The sequence below is a fragment of the Scyliorhinus torazame genome, chromosome 20 (genome assembly GCF_047496885.1).
Source record: "Scyliorhinus torazame isolate Kashiwa2021f chromosome 20, sScyTor2.1, whole genome shotgun sequence".
In the NCBI taxonomy this organism is placed as follows: domain Eukaryota; kingdom Metazoa; phylum Chordata; class Chondrichthyes; order Carcharhiniformes; family Scyliorhinidae; genus Scyliorhinus; species Scyliorhinus torazame.
Genome location: NC_092726.1, coordinates 14635317 through 14661679, shown reverse-complemented (window position 1 = coordinate 14661679; position 26363 = coordinate 14635317). Strand labels below are relative to the sequence as shown.

Below are 26363 nucleotides of genomic sequence, written 5' to 3'. Positions count from 1 at the left end.
TGCAACTTCACATTTTTTGAAATGTATTTAATAATAATAATCGCTTGTCAGAAGTGGCTTCAATGAAGTTACTGTGAAAAGCCCCTAGTCGCCACATTCCGGCGCCTGTTCGGGGAGACTGGTACGGGAATTGAACCCGCGCTGCTGTCATTGTTCTGCATTACAAGCCAGCTATTTAGCCCACTGGTTTGTTTTGATAGTTTGAAGAAAATCCTTCTGATCTCTAATTTAAGCCTAGCCAGCCTCTGAAGAGGGCACAGCAATCACACGATGTGGTCTTAAAAGAAGAATAATCAAATAGCACACAGTCACATATTAGCAGCAAACCATGATATATTATGAAGCTTCTGCCCTTGTAAAGCAAAAGAAAGGAAAACATGCAAGTTCTGTTGAAAGTCGGTGAACCACTCCATCAGATTGTTGCACAAGCAGTGAAGAAAATCTAACCTTGTGTGGTGAACATAAGAACTAGGAGCAGGAGTAGGCCATCTGGCCCCTCGAGCCTGATCTGCCATTCAATAAGATCGTGGCTGATCTTTTTGTGGACTCGGCTCCACTTACCCACCTGCTCACCATAACCCTTAATTCCTTTACTGTTCAAAAATCTATCTATCTTTACCTTAAAAACATTCAAGGAGGTATCCTCAACTGCTTCACTCGGCAGGGAATTCCACAGATTTACAACCCTTTGGATGAAAATGTTCCTCCTTAACTCAGTCCAAAATCTGTTCCACCTTATCTTGAGGCTATGCCTCCTTGTTCTAGTTTCACCCACCAGTTGAAACAACCTGCCTGCTTGTACCTTAACTTTTCCCTTAATAATTTTATATGTTTCTGTAAGATCCCCCCTCATTCTTCTCAATTCCAATGAGTATAGTCCCAGTCTACGGAGTCTTTCCTCATAAGCCAATCCTCTGAACTCCGGAACTAACCTAGTGAATCTCCTCTGTACCCCCTCCAGTGCCAGTACATCCTTTCTCAAGTAAGGAGGCCAAAACTGTACACAATACTCCAGGTTGGCCTCACCAGCACCCTATCCAGCTGCAACATAATCTCCGTGTTTTTAAACTCCACCTGCCAATAAAAGACAAAATTCCATTTGCCTTCTTAATTACCTGCAAACCAACTTTTTGTGCTTCATGCACAAGGACACCAAGGTCCCGCTGCAGTGCAGCATGCTGCAAAATTTTGCAGACTTTCAGTGTCCTCTGCACACTTTACCACTCACCTTAGTGTCATCTGCGAACAATGACACATTACACTTGGTCCTCAAGTCCAAAGCATCTATGCAAATTGTAAACCATTGCGGTCCCAAAACTGATCCCCCAGCACACCACGAACCACTGATCGCCAACCAGAAAAATACCCATTTACCCCCACTCTTTGCTTTCTGTTGGTTAACCAATCCTCTACCCATGCAACGGCCTTTTGTGCGGCACCTCGTCGAATGGTGTTTGGTGGTCTACCGCTGATTATTCTAAAACACAATTTCTAAACTTGGGTGTGTTTGGAACAAACTGGCGTGATTGATGATCGTCAATCATCTGGACTTCAAAGTGCAGCAACAACTTTGAAAACCAAGCGTTATTAACGTGGAGGAGCAACGTCTCGGGGGTGCCGAGCAGAGGATGGACGAAGGGAAAACCCCTGATGTGCACATCCTTCAAAACAGGCGGGGGGGGGGGGGGGGGGGAAACACGACCTGGTTTGAATGAAGCTGGATGGGGACGACGGAATCACGGCATTTTCCCCTGGCAAATTAAAACGTTCTGAAGCTGGGATGAGTCCACCGAGCTGGCTGGAAAAGTAAAACCAACTCTTGCCACAAACATTGCAAAGGGTCGCTTGACAAAAAAAAACACATCACCGGCGGGCACATGAGGTGGGTTAAATATAAATGCCACTTTTACCTTCTGCATCCTGCTGTGGTCTGTCCTGGCTCTGCCGCTCGGCTCGGGTTCTCCTGCTCCGAGGGTGGCACACAGCGCCTCCTCCTTCCTGCCGGCTTCTCTCCCTCTGGTGACTTTCAACCCGATCCTCTCTCCCGGGTTTTTTTTTTCTCTCTACCGCCCCTCAGCCTCTCCTGCGGGTGTGGGAGAGGATTTCCCCTGACTGACTCTCGCCTCGGTCCCTGTCTTTCTGCCCCCCGCTGCTGCCGCTGCTTAAAGTCCCCGCGAGCGCCCCGTCACCATGGAGACCGGGCCTGCCCCCTGCCAACCGAGCCTACTCCCAGGAACCGGCGAGCTTGAGGGTGGCTGGCGGCAGCCTCGGTGGGGAGGGGAGGGGGGGGGGGGGGGGGTTGGTCTTGCACCAATGAGACGGGGAGTGGGTGAATTAAAATCAAATTAAAATAATTAACACTGCAATGAAGATGCTGTAAAAATCCCCCAGTCGCCACACTCCGGCGGCGTCTGTGCGGGTCCACGGAGGGAGAATTCAGAATGTCCAATTCACCCAACAAGCGCGTCTTTCGGGACTTGTGGGAGGAAACCGGAGCGCCCGGAGGAAACCCACGCAGACACAGGGAGAACGTGCAGACTCTGCACATTCAGAGACCCAAGCCGGGAATCGAACCCGGGACCCTGGCACTGTGAAGCAACAGTGCTAACCACCGTGCTACCCTGCTGCCCTGGAACATCCCCCCCCCCTCCCCAGTGGAGGCATCAATGATCCAGGGAGGGGGAGGGGGGGAGAGAGAGAGCGGTGCACTGATTGAAGGTCAGGGGGCAGGAAGTTGAGAGAGGCTCTTCGGAAAAACCTTATCACCCAGAGGGCAGTGGGAACCTGGAACTCACTGCCTGAAAGGATGGTGGAGGCGGGAACCCTTGCAGTGTACAAGAAGCATTTGGACGAGCATTTGAAATGCCCACAACCACGGACCAAGCGCCGGAAAGTGGGGTTAGAACGGGTGATGGCCATTGCAGATACGATGGGCGGATCGGCCTCCTTTTGTGCTGTGAAGTCCTGTGAGTCTAAAGGGGCCAGGGTCTCCCAACAGCTTCAATCATCAGTGGGGGAACTGATTACAGCATCCCCCCACCACAACCCACAAGCCCCCCCCCCCCCTGTCCCCACCACACACACACACCCACATTGTCAAAAATAGTTAACCACATTCAGCAAGCAGCACCGCCACGTCTCAATTCCACCCATACTGACTGGTCCTCCAGTAACACATCAACCCTTCAATGGCCAGAGAGGCATGTTGCCAGCCTACAACAAATAGATAGACCCATGGTCCACTTCCATAACCCGGTTTCTTCCAGCCACATTGCCAAAGGGGGGCAAAGTGCACCTCGACTACCAGGTGCAACCAGGGGACATAGATTCAAGATAAGTAGTCGAGGGAACATGAGGAAGAACCTATTACGCAGAGGGTAGTGGGAGTCTGGAATTTGCTGCCCGAGTTGATGGTGGAAGCAGAGAACTTAAACTCCTTTAAAAAGTACCTGGATCGGCACCTTAAGTGCAGTAAGCTACAGGGCTACGGACCGGGTGCAAGAAGGTGGCATTAGAAAGGGCACCTGTGGGCGGCCCGATGGTTAGCACTGCTGCCTCATGGCACCCAGGACCCGGGTTTGATCACGGCCCCGGGTCACTATCCATGTGAGTTTGCACATTCACCCTGGGTCTGCGTGGGTCTCACTCCCACAACCCAAGGATCTACAGGGTAGGTAGATTGACTATGCTAAATTGCACCTTAATTTAAAAAAGGGCACGCTGGCATAGACACGATGGGCCGAATGGCTTCCTTCTGTGCTGTAATTTTCCTGTGATCCTATGTTGCAGAATCATTCCTTCCAAATATTTGGATGAACTTTGAATTTTCATGTGATATTTCTGAGTCATCACTATAAAGTTATACAATAATTAAAAATGGACGATGCCAATTTTAATTTCAATTTAAACAAAATTAAGCAAATACCGGATAGAGGAATGGCCAGTGAATGATATCTCATACAGACAAGAACCGATAAGTGTATAAGGGTACATAAATTACAGAACCTGTTGATAAAGACCAGGTGGACAAACACTTCACTGTATTTGCCAGCTCTCTGTTTTGTAACTGTTTGATGGTGGAGGCGGGAACCCTTGCAGTGTACAAGAAGCATTTGGACGAGCATTTGAAATGCCCACAACCACAGACCAAGCGCCGGAAAGTGGGGCGCCAACAGACCTCTTCATTCACCTGAGGAAGGAGCAGCGCTCCGAAAGATAGTGACATCGAAACAAACCTGTTGGACTTTAACCTGGTGTTGTAAGACTTCGTACTGTGCTCACCCCAGTCCAACGCCGGCATCTCCACAACATTGTAACTGTTTGATTACTTTGAAAACAAAACTTCACCCAAGCTGTTTTTGATCCCTTCAGAGTATGCGATAATCCAAGGAAGGTTTCAACAAAAAATTTTTTAATTATTCAATAAAACTGCTCATTTTCCTGTTCATCCTCTTCAAGCACTTAGTCATCATTTTCCAGTATTACCTCCTTTCCAAGGGATAATATATCAGCTTTGTTTTTGTCAACCAGGCATCAGTAATGCCTCATATTTATATGAAAATGCAGCAAATGCAACAAATGTTCTGGGGCAGTTCAAGGCAGCACACCACCATCTTCTCAGGTGCAATTAGGAATGAGCAATAAATGATGCCCTCGCCAGCAACGCCCACATCCCAAGATATATAAGTAATAACCTCCTTTTGTTTTAACGGCCACATGTTGAATAGGAACCTTCTTAGTCATTTAAACCAGTGTTTTTCAAACTTTTTTGCCCAGGACCCATTTTTACCAACCGGGCAACGCGACCCACGCCGGCCAACCTTTGTAACCCATGCTGACCGAACTTCGCGACTGACTTTTTTGTTTTCCTTTAATGCGACAGTTGAGCCTGCTTTGTCCTCAAGATCTCGCTTGCTTTCTCATTCGATGTTACATTTCTGCTAAGGGCTTCAGCTGATGATTTAAGTTTTCGCTGCATCCTTGGAAACAAATCAAGAGATTTGTCCTCAATCGTCTTGAATCGTCAGACGTCTTGAAATACGTCTGAAGTTTTAAATGTTTAATCTTTCATTTGCCAGTACTTCCCTGCACATAAAGCACATGGACATTGCAATCTGATTTGCATTGGGACAATTAATAAAGCCATAGCTTTAAAAAATCATCTTTATACTGCTTTGTTTCTGATTTCAGCTTCTTTTTTTGTTCTTCATAAATTTAGAGTACCCAATTCATTTTTTCCAATAAAGGGCAATTTAGCGTGGCCAATGCACCTAGCCTGCACATTTTACATTGTGGGGGCGAAACCCACGCAAACACGGGGAGAATGTGCAAACTCCACACTGACCCAGAGCCGGGATCAAACCTGGGACCTCGGCGCTGTGAGGCAACAGTGCTAACCACTGCGCTGCCCCTTCAGCTTTTTAATGGATGTCTTCGCCAGTAGCCCTGGAGCTCACACCAGCACTGCTTTGTCCTGCCGTGGAATCTCCTGAGAAGTTCACTGTAGCAGATTCAGTTGTGAGTTCCTGAACCGTTTGTGTCTCTGACCCTCTCTTCCTTATTACAAACTGATCCATCTTCAGTTCTTAACACAGTCCTGCTGCTTGATTGCTGGCAGCTACAAAACAGAGGAATCTCTCCTTCAGGATTTTGTGGCCAAAGCACGGATCACGTGACATCAGTGTACATGCTCTCTTGACCTCTCTCTCACCACTTCTGGTGCAAAGACTGCCGTTTTTAAGAAAAAATTTGGTCCTGCACATGGGTGTCCCACGAGTTTTATTTCTGAAGACTGATAACTTACAATACACCATTATAAGTGTCATTATAGTGACACGATTGCCGAGGTTACAAATATTCATACAGATTTCACCTGCTGGTGCTTAAATTCCACTTGCCCTGCCTCAGAGGAGAAACATATAATTCATTTTCTGTTATTGCTGCTGGTGCCTTTTTCTTGGATCTCAATTTGAAGAAGAAGCAAATTGCTGCAATCCCCTGTTCATGTAGCTATCATATAATTCATGCATTGATGTACTTGTGGAAGCTAGTGAACTGGTGCTGACTGCCAGCACAGTAACCCGTCATTCATATCCCTCACAGACTTCACTCAGCCTCTCGGTGTCCTTCACAGGGCCCGGACTCCCAACAGTTCCAAAACCAAACTACCCGCCCCTGCCTCCTCCTATTGGTCAGCCAAACAAGTAGACATCGGGTGTGATGCTGGGAAAGCTAATCACCCATTGGATAATCTGGATGCCAATCAGATGGAGCAAGGCACAATACTGTGGCTGCTGGCAGACGCAGCCGGCATTCTCAATCTAAAAGCCCATCCCGGTTGTTGGGTGCTCCTCCGGCGATCGGGAGCGCCATAACCGATTGTTCCGCCACCCTCTCAACACCCGCCCGTGACCCACCTGCGGGTCGAGACCCTGAGTTTGAAAAAACCCAATTTAAAGCAGTTGTGTTTACTGCAACAAACTTTATTGGTAAGGTTGTTTCTCTGAAACCTTGATGAAATATTAAAAGAGGGACAGCTGGTTTGGAATAAATGGCTTGAGCTTTCAAAGCTTCAACAGATTGGGTATCTAATATTAAAAGTCAACACTCGTCATTGTTCTATTAACATTTATTTATACATTGTGAACATTTAAGATCTTCCAGTATTTTCAGTTTCAAACCAATGGATCCTTTATACACATATCAGGATTGGTGGAATGCTTGAAATATAACACAATTTATCAAAAGTAAGCTTACAATATAACATCTAACAACTAAACAATTTGTACATTTCATGAAGCCAATGCAGAGGAAATACAATGAAAAATGCTGCATGAGAAAGAGTCAGGTACAACCAGAACTACCCTCTTCAGTACTCAGAAGGGCTTTAAAGGACCTGACTTTGCAGTCAACAGACAGGCAGTAATGAGCACAAGAAAAAAATCAACTCAAAGAAAAGTAATCAATCATGACAAGGTAGAAAGATCACTGTTCTTACATTACACATTGAAAAAAGTGCTCACAGATTTCATGCAGAATGCAATACAAAAGGCTTGTACTTTCCACGCCAATTACTAATACAAGAAGATAAATATATTACTGATAGATCACACTACATTCCAATTAGGTCGATCCATCTGCAACTGACTACAGTCCGAACACAACAGAACCTAACATAGTCCTGGTCCAGAGAAAGGATAGGATTGAACCTCCAGATGGAATGGAAAACGTTTGTCCTCAAGCAATATAACACTTTACAAAACCTGTCCTTATCCAAATGAGAAACAAATATGTAAACCTCCAAAAGCTCAAAGGGATAGCACAACTCCAAACTTTAAGTGCTTACGAGTCTGTTCTGTATTTGCTATCAATAACATTGGCTTAAGATATCATGTTGAGGATAATATTCAAAAATACTAGCTGCACATGCATGCTGGCTGGCCCGACATAATCAACAAGCAGGTACTACTTGACGACAGCAACCTCAGCAACACACCAATGGTGCGCTGAGAAGAGCAGCAGCTGAAATATTCCATAACCTTGTCAGATATAAATTCAGAAGAACAGGTCAATTCCCAAAAGACCACTTGCACTCTTCGGTCAAGTTGGAGAATTGTCTCAGCTCCGCTGCAAAATTGAGTCAAGTCATTCCACAGCAAGTCTTTTCCTATTTATGCTCAACTTCACAGAAAAAAATGAAAAAGTTTCTTGTAAATTAAACAGTTAACCCACCTTAAAATAACCATGAAGTAATTTGAGCAACAGCCTCAGAGACTAATGAGCAGGTTGGGGGGATGCCATATTTCTGAGCACAGGGAAATTGAATTCTCATTTGAGAATGTTATGTTGTGAAACAGCATGTTTTAAATATTTCTATTGTCACTGGATATCATGATACACATGAATTATCAATTGATAATCATCAACTGCCTATGGCACATGGGCAATCAGTTAAGCACCTTTCACATACTTGAAAGAACAATGGCAATGGTCAATTACTTGCAAGAAAACCTCCCTCAACCGTCACAAACCCCAATTTGTGCAGTGCACAGGATGCAAGTCTGCTTGTGTCAAAGGTGTGCAGGACCAGCAGACACCGATGAGGCAGGTGCTTCGAATCCTACTCAGGCTGAAAGATCTCAAAATAAACACCAGCAGAGTCACAAATCTTCGCTTTGTTCAAATACAACTTCCCAAGAAGTTTACCCACTGAAAATAAATAGGTCACGAGAAAATATAGAACACACAAATAAAGACGGTGAGAAGTTAATGCTTTGCGCCAGAGTCCCTTGGGTAGAACTCAGCCAGAATGCTCTGTGGGATTCGCTTCAGCATTTCCTTCGGGAAGATACGCAATAACTGCCAGCCGATGTCTAGGGTCTCGTACACAGTGCGGTTTTCGTAAGCTCCTAAAGAAATAAAAGTTACAAAGCTAAACAATCCCCAGTAAGAAAACAAGAGTTTCACAGTCTTGGGGTACACAGCTCAAGGTTCAAAAAATATTTGCAGTAAGTTTAGATGGTACAATCTATCCTTGTGTTTCTGGGATTTTATGAAATGTGAGAACTGTGGCCAGATAGGCTAGATATCAGATTTTTACTCCAGCAGAGGTCAGGTCAGAGTTCACTGTTCTCCATAACCATCCATGGAAGGTACTAGGCTGTGTGAAGTACACAACATCTTAAATTTAACAGCCATGAGGCTCATCAGCTGAGGTGGAGATTTGAATATCAACAGTACTGGGCTTCCCAACTGCTTCAGCTTATTGAAACCCAAAATAGTCATTTCAGACAATGCTTTCAGAGAAGAGCAATGCAACGATCACCTGCAACAATGACAGGAAGAGCTATTAAAATTCTGGTATGGGAAAAGAAACCTTACCCTGAGCAATGAAATTCTTCTCAAATTTCTGTAGGAACTCCAGAAACAGTAGGTCATCAGCAGTAAGAGCTTCCTCTCCAACCACAGCTTTCATAGCCTGGACATCCTTACCAATGGCATAGCACGCATACTGCGGTAAGAAAAAACACAGGTAAAGGCATCTTCAGATGTCCCAGCTGGCATTTTGGATGTTATTTCTTTTATCTAAAAGCACATATCAAAACTCCAAAACCTCAGACTTGGCTCCTGCCTCTGCAACTGGATCCTCGATTTTCTGACCCATAGACCACAATCAGCAAGGATAAACAACAACACCTCCTCCACGATAGTCCACAATACCAGGGCCCTGCAAGGCTGCGTACTTAGCCCCCTACTATATCCCTATACACACAACTAAGTTGCAAAATTTGGCTCCCCTCCATCTACAAGTTTGCTGATGACACGACCTTAGCGGGTCGGATCTCGAACAATGATGAGTCAGAGTACAGGACGGAGAAAGAGAACCTAGTGGAGTGGTGGAATGACAATCTCTCCCTTAACGTCAGAGCTGATCATTGACTTCAGGAAGCAAAGTATCGTACACACCCCTGTCTGCATCAATGGTGTTGAGGTGGAGATGGTTGACAGCTTCAAATTCCCAGGTGTACACATCACCAACAATCTGTCCTGGTCCACCCACGTCAGCACTACGACCAAGAAAGCACAACAGCGTCTATACTTTCTCAGGAAACTAAGGAAGTTCGGCATGTCCACATTGACTCTTACCAATTTTTACAGATGCACCACAGAAAGCATCCTATCTGGCTGCATCACAGCCTGGTATGTCAACTGCTTGGCCCAAGACCGCAAAAAACTACAGAGAGTTGTGAACACAGCCCAGTTCATCATACGAACCTGCCGCCTATCCATTGACTCTCTGCAGAACAATACTTTTGTTGCTAACTTTTGGTTGGCTCTTAAATGTTGCCCGTTATATCTTTACTCAATTTGCTCTGTTTCTATAACCTTTGCTCTAGAGTCGCCAGGTATCGTTATGATACTGCCACGAGGTTCAAGTACTGATCAATAACTCAATACACCAGTTAGTAAGTATCAAATCAAAACACATTTATTATACAGTCAATCACTACTCATGCATAAAACTCTACTTTCTAGACTATCTCTATACGATAGGCCTATACTTAGCTTTGGACTGGCCCACCAGGTCAGGGGAACCCGTACCAGCCTCCCCGAACAGGCGCCGGAATGTGGCGACTAGCGGCTTTTCACAGAAACTTCATTTGAAGCCTACTTGTGACAATAAGCGATTTTCATTCATTTTTTCAAATGGCCTTTCGTTCGGGTTCTGAATCTGCAGGCTTCAAAGCTGGTACGGACTAGTAGCTAGGAGCGCCTATCTCGTAGCGTGCGTTGGCTGGAGACTTACTTGGTTGGTGCAGCAACTTCGGCAGTTCACTGTCAAGGGTTGGTTCGATCTGCTGAGTGACCCTGCCAAGAAGGACGATTTGAACTTGGGGACTCTATTTTATAGTTCCCAGGGGCTTCCCGCCCCTTTGGGCGGACCCCGTATCTGGTTCCAAGTGATTGGACTACGTTCCGATCACTTGGATCGATTTCTCCAATACTGGAGTCATTCCCTGATCGCTGGGCGGTCCCTATGTGTCCGTTGGCCTTCCTTTGTCTTGGCTCCTGCCGGCGCTGAGGAGTCTGGCTTGGCCTTATTCACCTTAAATGTTTTGATCGCTCATTAGTATGCAGATGGCTGTGAGTTTCAGTGCTGTCTGGGCTTATGCAAGTTCTAATACACAGGATTTTTGCACTTGCTAGTTTTTGCTTGTGTTGGCTGGATTTCCCTGTAGTCTTTGCGGATCTCCATTTTAAGTCGGGAAGTGGCCAACCCAGGTGGCTACACTTTTCACTGTACATCGGTACACGTGACAATAAATCCAATTCAAATACTTCAGGAATGAAAGCCCACATTCAGTCTATTACTAAAGCTGCCCACCCCCACCTCCAAATTAACACCGGCACCGAGACCTGGGTTTGATTTCCGGCTTGGGTCGCTGTCTGTGCGGAGTCTGCACGTTCTCTCCGTGTCTGCGTGGGTTTCCTCCCACAGTCCAAAGATGTGCGGGTTTGGTGGATTGGTCACACTAAAATTACCCCATGGTGTCCAAAAGTTAGGTGGTGTTACTGGGTTACGGGGATAGGGTGGAGGTGTGGGCTGATAGTGATCTTTCAGGGGCTGGCGGAGACTCCATGGCCTGAATGGCCTCCTTCTGCACTGTAAATTCTAAGCACAAATCAGCCATAATAGAATGGCAGTACAGATTTGAGGACTGAATGGTGTACTCCTGTTTCTCTGTTCCTTACCAACTGGTTGGAAACATCTGCATGGTCCTTGCGTGTCATTCCCTCTCCAATAGCCGACTTCATCAATCGTGAAAGGGAAGGAAGCACATTAATTGGAGGATAGATCTGTGGGGCAGCAGCACAAAATAAAACAAAGGAATCAAATTAACACATGAAAATTCTCACACCAAACAGTTTTCTTCTTAAAAGGCAAAGAACTAAAATTCAGAAACCTGAAATTTGGTGATAAAATTATAAAATTAAGTTGGTAGTTACATATCTATGTTGTTTTTATTCTCCCAATCACTCCTTTTGATGGAGTTGGTGCAGAGCCTTTGTCAGCAACATTTAATTTAGCTCTCAAGTTGTTTGATCAGAATGGAAATTCTATTTTTAAAAAACTTTTTATTAAAAATGTTATGCATGGGAAAACAACTGAACACACACCCCACCCCCAGCAAAAATAGTACAAAAAAACCCCAGCCCTCCGTACTCCATACCCACCCCACCAGACCATACTCCCCTCCTTAATAGCTGACGGTCACCAACTCTTTAAAGTACAGGATGATAGTGCGCCATCTTTTTCAGAACCCAAACAAAATGCCCAACCCCCCCCCCTCCAACTAATCCCCAGTGGGGAGACTAAGAAACACCCCCTCTTCCCCAAATTCAGTTGGGAATGCTGTATTGGGTGCTCATACAGTGCATAGCATCAAACAAAAGCTGGAAAGACTTACCTGTCTGTTGTGTAACTGTCGATCAACATAGATCTGCCCTTCAGTGATGTAGCCAGTCAGATCAGGAATGGGATGAGTGATGTCTACATTTAACATACAAAACACCAAGCAAAAAAGATATATCAGCCACATGAAAAGCCACCAACATCAGCATAATTTGTCATATAGGCATAGTCTACCAGTCTGTGAAAGAACTCCCATTTTATTAGACTGGGAATAAATCTGGGACCATTTCCTTTAAGGTAGTCAGTCGAGTTAAAATCTGATGAATAGATTTCTCGCCTGCAGCATGGGGTTACAGTTTTAGAGCAGCATGCAATCGATTTCAGGAGGCTGAGTGTCCCTCTGCCTCGTCAGAAAGGGGCAAACAAATGTCTTGTTCTGAAACTGACCCTTGCCTTTTGTTCACAAAGTACATAACGTAAATGCTAATCCTGGACATACTTCTCCACAAAAAGGCATGCATAATTCCTCAGGCCCCGAATCATGAGAAACTCGGTCTAGTTTTGGAAAGCATAATTTTACTCTGAGCACAAACAGCATTTTTGGGATAAAGTCCATCAGTGACATAAAAATAATGAAAACGTTTCAGAGAGTTCAGCAAATCTGGTGTCTAGTGCATTCCTAATCATAATTGCTTCACCAATGGTGGTGGTGGTGCCTTCTGCTGCCTCGGCCCCAGCTCTGGAATTCCCTCCCTACACCCCCTCCTGAATATTCGCTTACTTCCTTCAAGGCACTTCTTAAAACCTACCTCTTTGATCACACTTTTGGTCATCTGACTTAAAATCTCCTTATGTGACGCAGCATTCATAAAAACAGCCGTGGGATGTTTCATTACATTACAGGCACTATATAAAATATGTGTTGTTATTTAACAGTGAGCAACTTGTTAGGTCACAACTTCCTGAGGATGCCAATAGTAAAAGATTATGGGACAGTCTAGGATAACCCGTTTGTGAACTGCCAGAAGGTTTTTGATGATGTTCAACAGAAATAAATGACAGGAAATCTCTTTGTACCTTAAAAATCCACCTCATAATTCATTACCCTAGCGATGAAAACATTCTACCTGACTTTTTTTTTTACTTTGCCCACAGTTAACAATGTCAGGATTAACTTTCTTCCTTTCAGAGTAATTTACAGGGTCCCTAAAGTCCAGTAAACTTTTATACATCATGTAACCTTTGTTGGATTTCAATATATGGCAAGTGACACCCATGGTAAATGTCCACTGAAGCATGTTCATCCTCACTGATAATGCTTACCATCATTGGGCATGGTTAGGATGGGGATCTGTGTGATGGAGCCATTTCTGCCCTCCACACGTCCAGCTCTCTCATAAATGGTGGCCAAATCAGTATACATGTAACCAGGAAAACCACGACGACCAGGCACTTCCTCTCGAGCTGCTGAGACCTACCATGATTCAACAATAGCACAAAATATTCTGAGCTAGTTGCATACCAATACAGTGAGCAGTTGTGCACTGACCCAATCAGCCAGGTTTACTGCAGGAAAATGGAGCTAACAGGAGAGATGTGGCAGGTCTGTTCATGATTCTTCAATTTTAAACACCCCGTTAATTCATCCTTGCAGTCACAGGAGTCATGTATTTACAAGTTTAATTTGACTCATGCAAATTAGACACAAAAATGCATTCAGCAATTTCCTATTCAAAAATAAATACATCATGGAAAATCCAAAGAACATGTTCTTAATCTGGAAAACTCCATGGCCAGCATTTTATGGCCCCACCACGTTTTGTCTCCCACTGGTGGATGCAGTGGGGCCATTTAAATTGCCTTTCCTTCGGTGGAAATGTAATATCCAGCCGGGTGAGAGGGTTATAAATTATTGTCCCATTTCTCGACATATTTCCAACTACTACCTAAAATTTATCAGATTTCATCAGGAGTTGTTTATATGCAATATTCCAAAAAAACGCAACTGGAAATGCAGCAATGTATTTCAGTACGGGAAAGATCCACAAACATTTATACTGCCAGCTCCACATTCTACGTAATACATGTAACAAGGTTTTTCCATTTAACAGTTGTGCAACCTTTTTTGAAAAGTTTATTTCAGTTTCTTGTCTAGATTTACCTCTCGAAGTGCCTCTGCATATGAGCTCATGTCAGTCAGGATAACCAGCACATGCTTCTCACATTGGTATGCAAGGAACTCAGCGGTCGTTAGTGCAAGGCGAGGAGTGATAATACGCTCAATGCTGTGGGAGATAGATCAACATTTAGTTCAGAAATAAGCCTGCTTTTAGAAATAGAAGTGCTCTTTTGGGACCAAGAAACCAGCTCCTCTTTCAGAAATGAACTATAAATTCCACAATTGTATTTGTCTTTAGAAGAACTTCAAATTGTCCTGAGAAACAATTTATGACCAACTTCCGAATTGATAATTTGCATTCTCTGTTATTTCAACCTGAACAATTCTCAAGGTTTTTAGAACTTCAATCCAGTAACCCCAAGTCTCCGCTTTAGCGAAGAAAATTCACCCAGCTTCCTTCACCCTTACACATACCTTAGAATCCTGAAACTGGGTCACATTCATTGTCATTTCTTGTTCAATCTGTTTAAATTAATCTGTGTAAACAGCATTCAACTTAGTGCACAAGGGCCAGCTCAAATACACATCAGAGTTCTCTGATATTATGCAATGCATCGCAGGGCCTACATCATATCGGTTCTGGTGATGGCACCTTAAAAAATGGTGCTTCTGTCATGTCTGCTTATTTCCTTAACCAAGTTTTCCCACCACCACTACATCAAAACAATTAGGCCGGTGGGGTCCTCACATTAATTTGGTTGTAAAAGAACATACACAGTTCCCCCAAGCTCCCCTGCGGAAAAACTAACTTACGTTGGGTCATTGGCCAGATTCAGGAACAGACACACATTATCCATCGAACCATTCTCCTCAAAGTCCGACTTGAAGAATCTGGCAGTCTCCATGTTCACCTTGAATGAGTAGGGTTTTGTCAGAACTTTGAAATTTCTTAGTTCTTCGCCAAACAGATGAACAAAACTGTTTCCTAATCATACATACATTTCAAAAAATTACACATATCGGTTCTGGTGATGGCACCTTAAAAAATGGTGCTTCTGTCATGTCTGCTTATTTCCTTAACCAAGTTTTCCCACCACCACTGGTTGACAGGGCACTCAGCCGGATTTGACCCATTTCCTGCAGCTATGACCTCCCCCTTCCTCTCCCTCCCACAACCATGAACGTGTCCCCCACTCCTTTGTCCTCACTTTCCACTCCACCAACCACCACATTCAGGATAATCTTCTGCCAACTACAGCCTGATGCAACCCCAAAACACATCTGCCTCTCAAGTCATCAGTCAGCATTCTGCCAGGACCGCTCCCTCCGTGACACCCTAGTCCATTCCTCCATCACACCCAACTCCACATCCCCTTCTCATGGCACCTTCCCTTGCAATTGCCCCTTTGCCACCTCACCATTCAAGTCCCCAAACACTCCCATCAGGTTAAGCAGTGTTTCACTTGTACTTATTTCAATTTTGTCCATTGTACTCATTGCTCCCAATGCAGTCTCCTCTACAATGGGGAAAGTAACGCAGACTGGGTGGCCAATTTGTGGAACACCTTCGCTCAGTTCGCAAGTATGACCTCAACCTTCCTGTTGTTTGCCATTTTAACTCACCATCTTGCTCTCATACCCACATGTCTGTCCTTGCCTGCTGCAGTGCTCCAGTGAAGCCAAACACGAACTAGATGAACAGCATCTCATCTTCGAATTAGGCATGTTAAAACCCTCAGGACTCAAAACTGAGTTCAACACCTTCAGATTGTGACCTTGCTCCTCCATCTTAAACTCTTTTAAAAATAAATATCCCATACATGTGTTGCCTCATTGCAAACACCACCCATCACGCCCTGTCCAAAATTAGGCCATAAGTCTTTCGTTCTTAAAATTGCTACATCTTGGTGCAATCTCTCACATCTACAGTTTAATGTCCAATACATTTATCCCTCTCTTGAGTTCTGATAAAGAACCCAAAATATTAACTCTGCTCCCTACAGGAAAAGGCAACACTTCTCTATGTTCCTCTTATACCTTACTCTACTCACACAATGTGGAGGTACGCCAGATGGTCAGTGTACAGATGCTGACTGGGACATCATTAACATGTTGACCAGATAATCATAAGAAAATTGGTCTTTGGAAGATGTCCCTTTGCCCATTGACCTCAGTGGGCCAGAAACAGAGGTTACATTTCCAAGAACTCAACTTGCTTCTTCTTCCGGAACATCAAATTTCTCCAAGCCACGTATATCGCAAAGCGCCTCCATCTACACTGATTGGGTGGATGTTCCTCTTGCTGCCACCTCTGTTGGATCCACTATGTAACTACCACATATGCAACCCACTCCTAGTGACAGCAGTTTGAGAAGACGACTCCCATCCTGACACCTGCTGCTTGCCACATTCTTAAGGAAGTTGCAATTTTACGCCAACAATTCTGTATTTCTTCGGCTTCCAGAGATCCCTTTATTTAAGCAGATAAAAACTGCCAAAGGATTTTCAACCAAGAGAAACTGAATAGATCAAAGAGTCTGGACAGTGTTTGACCTCAGGTCACAAGTTCCCTACACCCGGTCGATGCAAACCAGATCAAGGCCTCTTTGAACAGTCTTGATAAGTTTCTGCTATTCTCCTTCATAGGCTGCAACCAACACAACTTTCTCCACACAGCCTCACTTCCAGGCTAGATTCAAGCACATAATTGGATTGTCTTGGGGAAGGCGATAGTTCATTGGATACTTACACCCATTGCAGCAAACACAATGGCAAAGTTCTCTTCAGTGTAATCCAGAACATCTTTGCTTTTCCTTACGAGACCAGCCTGTCGACAAATCTGGGCAGCAATCTATCAAAAGACGACAGTTCAGGATTACATCGATTGTTAAATATTCTATAGTCAGTAGAAAAAAATAATTGGTTCACCACTGCTTTGCTGGCATCTATTTTGCGCCATTTGTGCAGACTTTTGTGCCTCCCATTCCTGGAATTTTTGTGCTTTGCACGCTGCATTTAAAATAAATCTCAACCCTCACAGTACACCACAAGATTCACACAGTGCCCAAATTGCATCACTCTGAAGGGTTCATGGCTACCAAGCAAATTGGTCCAAAGCTATTCTGGCTCCTTTATATTGTATCTCTGGTCACGACAAGCATATTACAGCTCCATTTAAATGAGTGACCATTAATTTTATGTGAATACTCCCCATTATTTGTGTGTATGTCTTCCTCAGGGCTCCAAGACAGCACCCATAACCCACTCCCATGGATAATGTGAGAGCAAGCTTCTGCTTGACCCAATAGGAGATACTTGAGCAAAACAGAACAGAACCCACCATTAGTATATGATACAATTAAGACGGTCAAACTCTCCCCTCACTGAAGGTCCCAATTCAAACCATTACTCATCTATCCATTATTGTAAGCGCACTACAGACAGGTTCACTCAAGTATATAAGCAGAATTTTGATAGCGCCTTCTGATATCCTCAACTGTTGCTTTGCGGGGGCTGAACGGGCCCCTCATTTACCTCATTGTGTGGTAACCCAGCTGCTGAGAAGATGGGAATTTTCTGTCCTCGAGCAATGCTATTCATGCCATCAATGGCAGATATACCGGTCTGAATCATCTCCTCAGGATAAATGCGACATTGAGGATTTATGGGTTGACCTGAGAAATCCCAGTAACAGAGAAACACAATTGAAAGAAAACGAACCAGTGAGCAAGGTTTAAGCAGATTTTACTGAAATGGATCTTGCTGTGTGCCAGCTCAGACTTTTTTCTTCAACATTCAAAAATGCTGTCCCTGGCAAATAGCTGGAAATGCAAGCTATTAACAGCATGGCAAGCAATTTCGGACCTCAGTGAACAATGGGATGAATAGTATATTCTGTTAAATATTTTAAGGTTTGGGGAAAACAGAACAATGACAGAGGTAAATGAAGCCCATGACAGTGCAATAAGGTCCAGAAAGAGAAATAAAGAGAAGGAAACAAAGATCAGATTGAGAGAGAAAAGGGAGACATAAAAGCAAAAGAAAAAGTCCAAAACTTATTTTGAAAAACTTACTCCCTATAGGAATGAGATTTCAATTTAAACCGATTCTTTTCTGGCCAAAAAAGGTTGAGAACACAATTGCAGGGACATGGATGTAGATATTAAAAAGGTATTTGCACTGTTCAGTTCCAAGTTTCATTTTCTGCGGTAAGTTTAATTGGTTGAGAGTGAGCTGTCATTTTCATGAGGGTCATGGCAGAGCAAATCATGCAGCAACTTCTGGAGACTAATCCACAGAGTATCTCTTCCTCATCACAAGTTCCTGCACAGTAATATTCAATGCATTAAACTCACCGTTATTTAAGCAGCAAAATTAGTGCAATAGATTTACAGTTTGTCATTTTGTATCAAATGTCCTGAAGTTCTTCCCATCAATCACTTGAGGTACAATATTTAAGAAACTATCAGAGATATTACACATCAAGATGCCACAAGTATCAATGAGAAGAGCAATTCATCTGTTTTTGGTGACGTTAGTTGAGGAAACGATGTTGGCTGGGCCATGGAGATAACTCGCTGTCTTCTGTGACTTGTGCCATGGGATTGCTCACACTCACCTCAGCAAACAAGAAAAGCCTTTGCTTAATACTTCAATCAAAAGATGGCGTCTCAGACACTGCACAATTCCCTCAGTATCAGATTGAAGTAACTTTTAGATGTTTTTCCCTCAAAGCCCAGTCACATTTAGGCTAGGAATGTCATATAACTCCAACATTGTTTCACAGTGAGCACAAATTTTTGAAGTTAACATTTTTCAGTACATTTAGCCTCATTGCTCCTGGGTTTGAGAGGAGATTACAGATTTCAGTTCCTGTTCTGGATCATGACCTGTTCACACTGAATGTATAGTGTATGAACATTAATTGTGGATGTGAGGTTCAAGTATGGCGCACCATGCAATGAAATATGCTGAGTATTCATTATCTAATTAATGTCGGTAGTAAAGTACAAGACTGAGGTACATCTAAGCATAGATCAATAGTCCCAAATCAGAGTTAGAGGATTTGACTGGATCGACTTCAGAGTAGAAATTAGTTTAATTTCACCACAGTATTTAACAAGAAAAAGATCAGCAAAAGAAGTATCCTGCATACCCATAATGTCCAAGTAGTCCTCAGCAAGGACAGTGGGACCTCTGTCTATTGGCTTTCCAGATCCATTGAATACACGACCTGGAAAATAAATTACACTTTGAACAAAAATCTCACAACAATTTTTTTTATTGAAGCCGAGGATCCTGGTTCGATTCCGGCTCCGGGTCACTGTCCGTGTAGAGTTTGTACATTCTCCCCGTGTCTGCATGGGTCTCACACCCACAACTCAAAGATGTGCAGGGCATGTGGATTGGCCACGCTAAATTGCCTACACCGACAATCTGAAAAAGCACCCCACCTCGGCACACCCTGTAACCTAACATAACCTAGGGGCTTTTCACAGTAACTTCACTGAAGCCGACTTGTGACAATAAGTGATTATTATTATTGTTATTATTATCCAGCAAATCCCTGGATACTAAGAGGCATGTTTGGTTTGCATGGCCAATCCACCTAACCTGCACATCTTTGGACCGTGGCAGGAACCTGGAGGAAACCCACGCTGACATGGGGAGAACATGCAAACTCCAGACCGACAGTCACCCAAGGCCAGAATTGAACCGGTGTCCCTGCCGCTGTAAGGCAGCAATGCAACTCCAATGTAAATGTCGCCACAGTCCCAGAGGACCATGGGCTGCGCTTCCTTTTGAGAGCTGATTGGTGGTGATTAAACTTGAAGGTCATCGCACCTCAGGCGAAGGGGCAGGCTGAAAAGGCAGGGCCTTCTTGAATAACCTCAGCTAATACGCGAATTGAACCCACACTGTTGGCATTGCTCTGCATCACGAACCAGCCATCCAGCCAACTGAGCTAACCGGCACCAGAAGAGAGGCTGGATAGACTGTGGTTGTTTCCTGAGAGCAGAGAAGGTTGAAGGGGGGGATCTCATTGAGGTGTACAAAATTATGTGGGATATAGATAGGGCAGGTAGGGAGAACCTTTTCCCTTTGGTGGAGGGGTCATTAACCAGGGGACACAGGTTTAAGATAAGGCCCAGAGATTTGAGGAAAAGCTTTTTAACCTGGAGGGTGGTGTGAATCTGGAACTCACTGCCTGAAAAGGTGGCAGAGTGGGAGCCCTCAACATTTAAGAAGCAGTTAGATGAGCACTTGAAATTGCAGAGCATACAAAGCTATAGACCAAGTACTGTAAAATGGAATTAGAATCGATAAATGTTTAAAGGCTGGCGCTCTTACTGCATTGTAAAATTCATGACGCTATTGAATTGCAGTACTGCGCAGTCAGGGAGCCATGCAGAACTGCACATATGAGCACAAAGTGCAAGTACATTTTAGCACTGCATTTGGCCCTTGTCCATGATCACATATATACTCTTGCTCACTTCCTGCTGTGATTAAATATAACAGATTGTAAAATTCAGACTCCATCTTGAGAATCACAATTTTCATGACATTGCACTGCGGCCAAGGCATCCAAAACACTTACCAAGCATATCTTCAGATACTGGGGTGCGCAGGATGTCTCCAGTGAATTCACAGCTTGTTTTCTTTGCATCAATACCAGAGGTTCCTTCAAACACCTGTTAATGGAGGATAAAAAGTCAAATGTGTGATATTCCATGGGTGTGGCTTACATTGAGGAGGGTTTAAACTAAAATGGCAGGAGGGTGGGAATCTACACAACAGGTCAGAGGAGGCGGAAACACGGACAAGGACAAAAGACAGAAAGGGGAATAAGAAGTGATAGACAGAGAAATTTTATCATATTTATCGTATGTCCCTTTTTTTCCAAATGTGGAACGATCTGTCTGGACTGCACGCAGAACAATACTTTTCATTGTACCTCGGTACACATGACAGTAAATCCATATCAAGGGCCAGAATCAAACAGGGCCACAATGAAAAATAATGAAAACAGGACAAGTAACATTAAAAAGACAAGCCTCAAGGCTTTATGCCTTAATGTGCGGAGCATGAACAATAAAATGGATGAATTCATTGTGCAAATAGATGTAAACCAGTCTGATATAGTCAAGATGACGGAGGCATGGCTGCATGGTGACTAGGGATGGGAATTGAACATCCAGGGGTATTCTGTAGTTAGGAAGGGCAGACAAAAAGGAAAAGGTGGCATTACTGGTTTTCGAGGGAATTTATGCAATAGTGAGGAAGGATATCAGCTCCAACGATGTGGAATCTGTAGCAGGAGAGCCGGGAAACAACAAGGGGCAAAAAACATTACTGGGGTTATATACAGACCCCCAAAATGTAGTGGTGGTGTTGGGAATGGCATTAAATAGGAACATAGAGGTTGTTTAACAACCTCCTTACCTTGCAGGTCAGCTGGGAGTGGGAGAGAGAGAGAGCCGGGACATTGACAACAGCGCGGGAGATTTAAAAAGCGCGGGAGCTGCGAGGCAGAGCAGAGAGTTTAAAAGTTTGCAGCCTGGGAGAGCAAGTACTGTTTAAAAACGTCCTTACCTTGCAGGTCAGCTGTTAATTTCGGGAGATCAGTTTCGGGAGCAGGCCTATTGGCTGACTGTAAATCAGGAAGGATACAAAAGGTGTAGCTGAAGTGCCTTTAGAAAGGGAGTGCTGGAAACAAACAGAGTGTATCTGAGTTTGGGTAAGGCTGAGTTTGGGTAAGAGGTGAGTGAGGGCTGTGTTTTTTGGAGTTTGGTGTTTGGGGTTGAGTTTCCAAGAAAAGAAAAAAAAAAAGAAATCCAATTAATTAAGTAAATTAATTAACTAGTTAAGGGAATTTGGTGCTCATATTAAGGAGGTGCAGAGAAGCAGACCTGTGAGGGAGTGTCGGGAGCAATTACTTCACAGCCAGCAGGTAAGTGATTGGCTTGTGACTGGTAAGTGATTTTTCTCTCTTTGACTTTCTCTTAGCTGTGTACTGTAGTTCAAATTTAACTTCAGGTTTAAGTCATGGCAGGAGAGCTCAGACCCGTGTCATGCTCCTCTTGTGAGATGTGGCAAGTCAGGGACCCTTCTGGTGTCCCTGACTCCTTCATCTGCAAGAAGTGTGTCCAACTGCAGCTCCTGTTAGACCGCTTGACGGCTCTGGAGCTGCGGATGGATTCACTTTGGCACATCCGCGATGCTGAGGAAGTTGTGGATAGCACATTCAGTGAGTTGGTCACACCGCAGATTAAAATTACTGAGGCAGATAGGGAATGGGTGACCAACAGACAGAGGAAGAGTAGGAAGGCAGTGCAGGGATCCCCTGCGGTCATCTCCCTCCAAAACAGATTTACCGTTTTGGAAACTGTTGGGGGAGATGGCAGCAGCCAGGTTCATGGCACCGTGGCTGGCTCTGCTGCACAGAAGGGCGGGAAAAAGAGTGGCAGAGCTATAGTGATAGGGGATTCAATTGTAAGGGGAATAGACAGGTGTTTCTGCAGACGCAAACGAGAATCCAGGTTGGTATGTTGCCTCCCTGGTGCAAGGGTCAAGGATGTCTCGGAGCGGCTGTAGGGCATTCTGGAGGGGGGAGGGTGAACAGCCAGCTGTCGTGGTGCATACAGGCACCAACGATATAGATAAAAAACAGGATGAGGTCCGACAAGCTGAATTTAGGGAGTTAGGAGTTAAAATAAAAAGTAGGACCTCAAAGGTAGTAATCTCAGGATTGCTACCAGTGCCACGTGATAGTCAGAGTAGGAATGACAGGATAGCTAGGATGAATACGTGGCTTGAGAGATGGTGCAAGAGGGAGGGTTTCAAATTCCTGGGACATTGGGACCGGTTCTGGGGGAGGTGGGACCTGTACAAATCGGACGGTCTGCATCTGGGTGGGACCGGAACCAATGTTCTCGGGGGTGTGTTTGCTAGTGCAGTTGGGAAGGGTTTAAACTAATGTGGCAGGGGGATGGGAACCGATGTAGGAAGTCAGTGGGGACGGAAACAAAAGGCAGGAAGGGAGAGTGTGTAAAGCATGACCAGAGAAAGCAGGACAGAGAGCAAGGAAAGTCTACATTAAACTGCATTTATTTCAATGTAAGGGGCCTGACGGGCAAAGCAGATGAACTCAGGGCATGGATGGGCACATGGGACTGGGATATTATAGCTATGGCTGAAACATGGCTAAGGGAGGGGCAGGACTGGCAGCTCAATGTTCCGGGGACAGATGCTATAGAAAGGATAGAACAGGAGGTAAAAGAGGAGGGGGAGTGGCGTTTTTGATTAGGGAGAACATCACGGCAGTACTTAGAGGGGATATATCCGAGGGTTTGCCCACTGAGTCTATATGGGTGGAACTGAAAAATAAGAAGGGAGAGATCACCTTGATAGGACTGTACTACAGGCCCCCAAATAGTCAGCGGGAAATTGAGGAGCAAATATGTAAGGAGATTACAGATAGCTGCAAGAATAATAGGGTGGTAATTGTAGGGGACTTTAACTTTCCCAACATTGACTGGGACAGCCATAGCATTAGGGGCTTGGATGGAGGGAAATTTGTTGAGTGTATTCAGGAGGAATTTCTCATTCAGTATGTGGATGGACCGACTAGAGAGGGGGCAAAACTTGACCTTGTCTTGGGAAATAAGGAAGGGCAAGTGACAGAAGTGTTAGTGAGGGATCACTTTGCGACAAGTGACCATAACTCCATTAGTTTTAAGATAGCTATGGAGAATGATAGGTCTGGCCCAAGAGTTAAAATTCTTAATTGGGGTAAGGCCAATTTTGATGGTATCAGACAGGAACTTTCAGAGGTAGATTGGGGGAGACTGTTGGCAGGGAAAGGGACAGCTGGTAAATGGGAGGCTTTTAAAAATGTGTTAACCAGGGTTCAGGGTAAGCACATTCCCTTTAGAGTGAAGGGCAAGGCTGGTAGAAGTAGGGAACCCTGGATGACTCGAGATATTGAGACTCTGGTCAAAAAGAAGAAGGAGGCATATGACGTACATAAACAACTGGGATCAAGTGGATCCCTTGAAGAGTATAGAGATTGTCGAAATAGAGTTAAGAGGGAAATCAGGAGGGCAAAAAGGGGACATGAAATTGCTTTGGCAAATAATGCAAAGGAGAATCCAAAGAGCTTCTACAGATACATAAAGGGAAGAAGAGTAACTAGGGACAGAGTAGGGCCTCTTAAGGATCAACAAGGACATCTATGTGCAGAGCCACAAGAGTTGGGTGAGATCCTGAATGAATATTTCTCATTGGTATTCACGATGGAGAAAGGCATGGATGTTAGGAAACTAAGGGAAATAAATCGTGATGTCTTGAGACGTGTGCATATTACAGAGGAGGAGGTGCTGGAAGTCTTAAAGCGCATCAAGGTAGATAAATCCCCGGAACCTGATGAAATGTATCCCAGGATGTTGAGGGAGGCTAGGGAAGAAATTGTGGGTCCCCTAACAGAGATATTTGAATCATCGGCAGCCACAGGTGAGGTGCCTGAAGATTGGAGAGTGGCGAATGTTGTGCCCTTGTTTAAGAAGGGCAGCAGGGAAAAGCCTGGGAACTACAGACCGGTGAGCCTAACGTCTGTAGTAGGTAAGTTACTAGAAGGTATTCTGAGAGACAGGATCTACAAGCATTTAGAGAGGCAAGGACTGATTCGGGGCAGTCAGCATGGCTTTGTGCGTGGAAAATCATGTCTCACAAATTTGATTGAGTTTTTTGAGGGGGGTGACCAAGAAGGTAGATGAGGGCAGTGCAGTAGACGTTGTCTACATGGACTTTAGCAAAGCCTTTGACAAGGTACCGCATGGTAGGTTGTTGCAGAAGGTTAAAGCTCACGGGATCCAGGGTGAGGTTGCCAATTGGATTCAAAATTGGCTGGACGACAGAAGACAGAGGGTGGTTGTAGAGGGTTGTTTTTCAAACTGGAGGCCTGTGACCAGTGGTGTGCCTCAGGGATCGGTGCTGGGTCCACTGTTATTAGTGATTTATATTAATGATTTGGATGAGAATTTAGGAGGCATGGTTAGTACGTTTGCAGATGACACCAAGATTGGTGGCACAGTGGATAGTGAAGAAGGTTATCTAGGATTGCAACGGGATCTTGATCAATTAGGCCAGTGGGCCGACGAATGGCAGATGGAGTTTAATTTAAATAAATGTGAGGTGATGCATTTTGGCAGATCGAATCAGGCCAGGACCTACTCAGTTAATGGTATGGCGTTGGGGAGAGTTATAGAACAAAGAGATCTAGGAGTACAGGTTCATAGCTCCTTGAAGGTGGAGTCGCAGGTGGACAGGGTGGTGAAGAAGGCATTCGGCATGCTTGGTTTCATTGGTCAGAACATTGAATACAGGAGTTGGGACGTCTTGTTGAAGTTGTACAAGACATTGGTACGGCCACACTTGGAATACTGTGTGCAGTTCTGGTCACCCTATTATAGAAAGGATATTATTAAACTAGAAAGAGTGCAGAAAAGATTTACTAGGATGTTACCGGGACTTGATGGTTCGAGTTATAAGGAGAGGCTGGATAGACTGGGACTTTTTTCCCTGGAGCGTAGGAGGCTTAGGGGTGATCTTATAGAGGTCTATAAAATAATGAGGGGCATAGATAAGGTAGATAGTCAACATCTTTTCCCAAAGGTAGGGGAGTCTAAAACTAGAGGGCATAGGTTTAAGGTGAGAGGGGAGAGATTCAGAAGGGCCCAGAGGGACAATTTCTTCACTCAGAGGGTAGTGAGTGTCTGGAATGTGCTGCCAGAGGTAGTAGTAGAGGCGGGTACAATTGTGTCTTTTAAAAAGCATTTAGATAGTTACATGGGTAAGATGGGTATAGAGGGTTATGGGCCAAGTGCGGGCAACTGGGACTAGCTTAATGGTAAAAACTGGGCGGCATGGACTGGTTGGGCCGAAGGGCCTGTTTCCATGCTGTAAACTTCTATGATTCTATAGAGACGCATGCGATAAAGGAACACATGTAATTTTGGGTGGGAAAATGCAATTAGTAACAATACTGCAGAGGAGGAATTCCTGGAGTGTTTCCGGGAAGTTAAAAGACAGGACCTCGAGGGTTGTAATCTCGGGATTACTCCCTGTGCCACGTGCCAGTGAGGCTAGAAATAGGAAGATAGAGCAGATAAACACGTGGCTAAACAGCTGGTGTAGGAGGGAGGGTTTCCATTATCTGGACCACTGGGAGCTCTTCCGGGGCAGGTGTGACCTGTATAAGAAGGACGGGTTGCATCTAAACCGGAGAGGCATAAATATCCTGGCCGCGAGGTTTGCTAGTGTCACACG

General features: G+C 44.5%; 2 protein-coding genes across 3 annotated transcripts in view; both read right to left on the bottom strand.

The window, feature by feature from the left end:
• gck (glucokinase (hexokinase 4)) overlaps nt 1-2229 on the bottom strand; it is a 50636-nt gene extending 48407 nt beyond the window's left edge. Inside the window, exon 1 of one of the 2 annotated variants that reach the window (XM_072485741.1) lies at nt 1911-2229. In XM_072485741.1, coding sequence (XP_072341842.1) covers nt 1911-1919 — 9 coding nt within the window. In that variant the 5' untranslated portion in view covers nt 1920-2229. The remainder of the gene's footprint in view (nt 1-1910) is intronic. The other variant, XM_072485739.1, reaches the window with a different exon arrangement.
• A 4384-nt stretch (nt 2230-6613) lies between these two features.
• LOC140396893 (V-type proton ATPase subunit B, brain isoform-like) overlaps nt 6614-26363 on the bottom strand; it is a 48204-nt gene continuing 28454 nt past the window's right edge. The window contains exons 4-14 of the mRNA XM_072485738.1: nt 20635-20728; nt 19189-19266; nt 17568-17707; nt 16783-16884; nt 14847-14944; nt 14076-14199; nt 13238-13388; nt 11970-12052; nt 11254-11358; nt 8881-9010; nt 6614-8408 (exon numbers count right to left, since the gene is read on the bottom strand). Of these exons, the coding sequence (XP_072341839.1) occupies nt 8266-8408; nt 8881-9010; nt 11254-11358; nt 11970-12052; nt 13238-13388; nt 14076-14199; nt 14847-14944; nt 16783-16884; nt 17568-17707; nt 19189-19266; nt 20635-20728 (1248 nt within the window). The 3' untranslated portion in view covers nt 6614-8265. The remainder of the gene's footprint in view (nt 8409-8880; nt 9011-11253; nt 11359-11969; nt 12053-13237; nt 13389-14075; nt 14200-14846; nt 14945-16782; nt 16885-17567; nt 17708-19188; nt 19267-20634; nt 20729-26363) is intronic.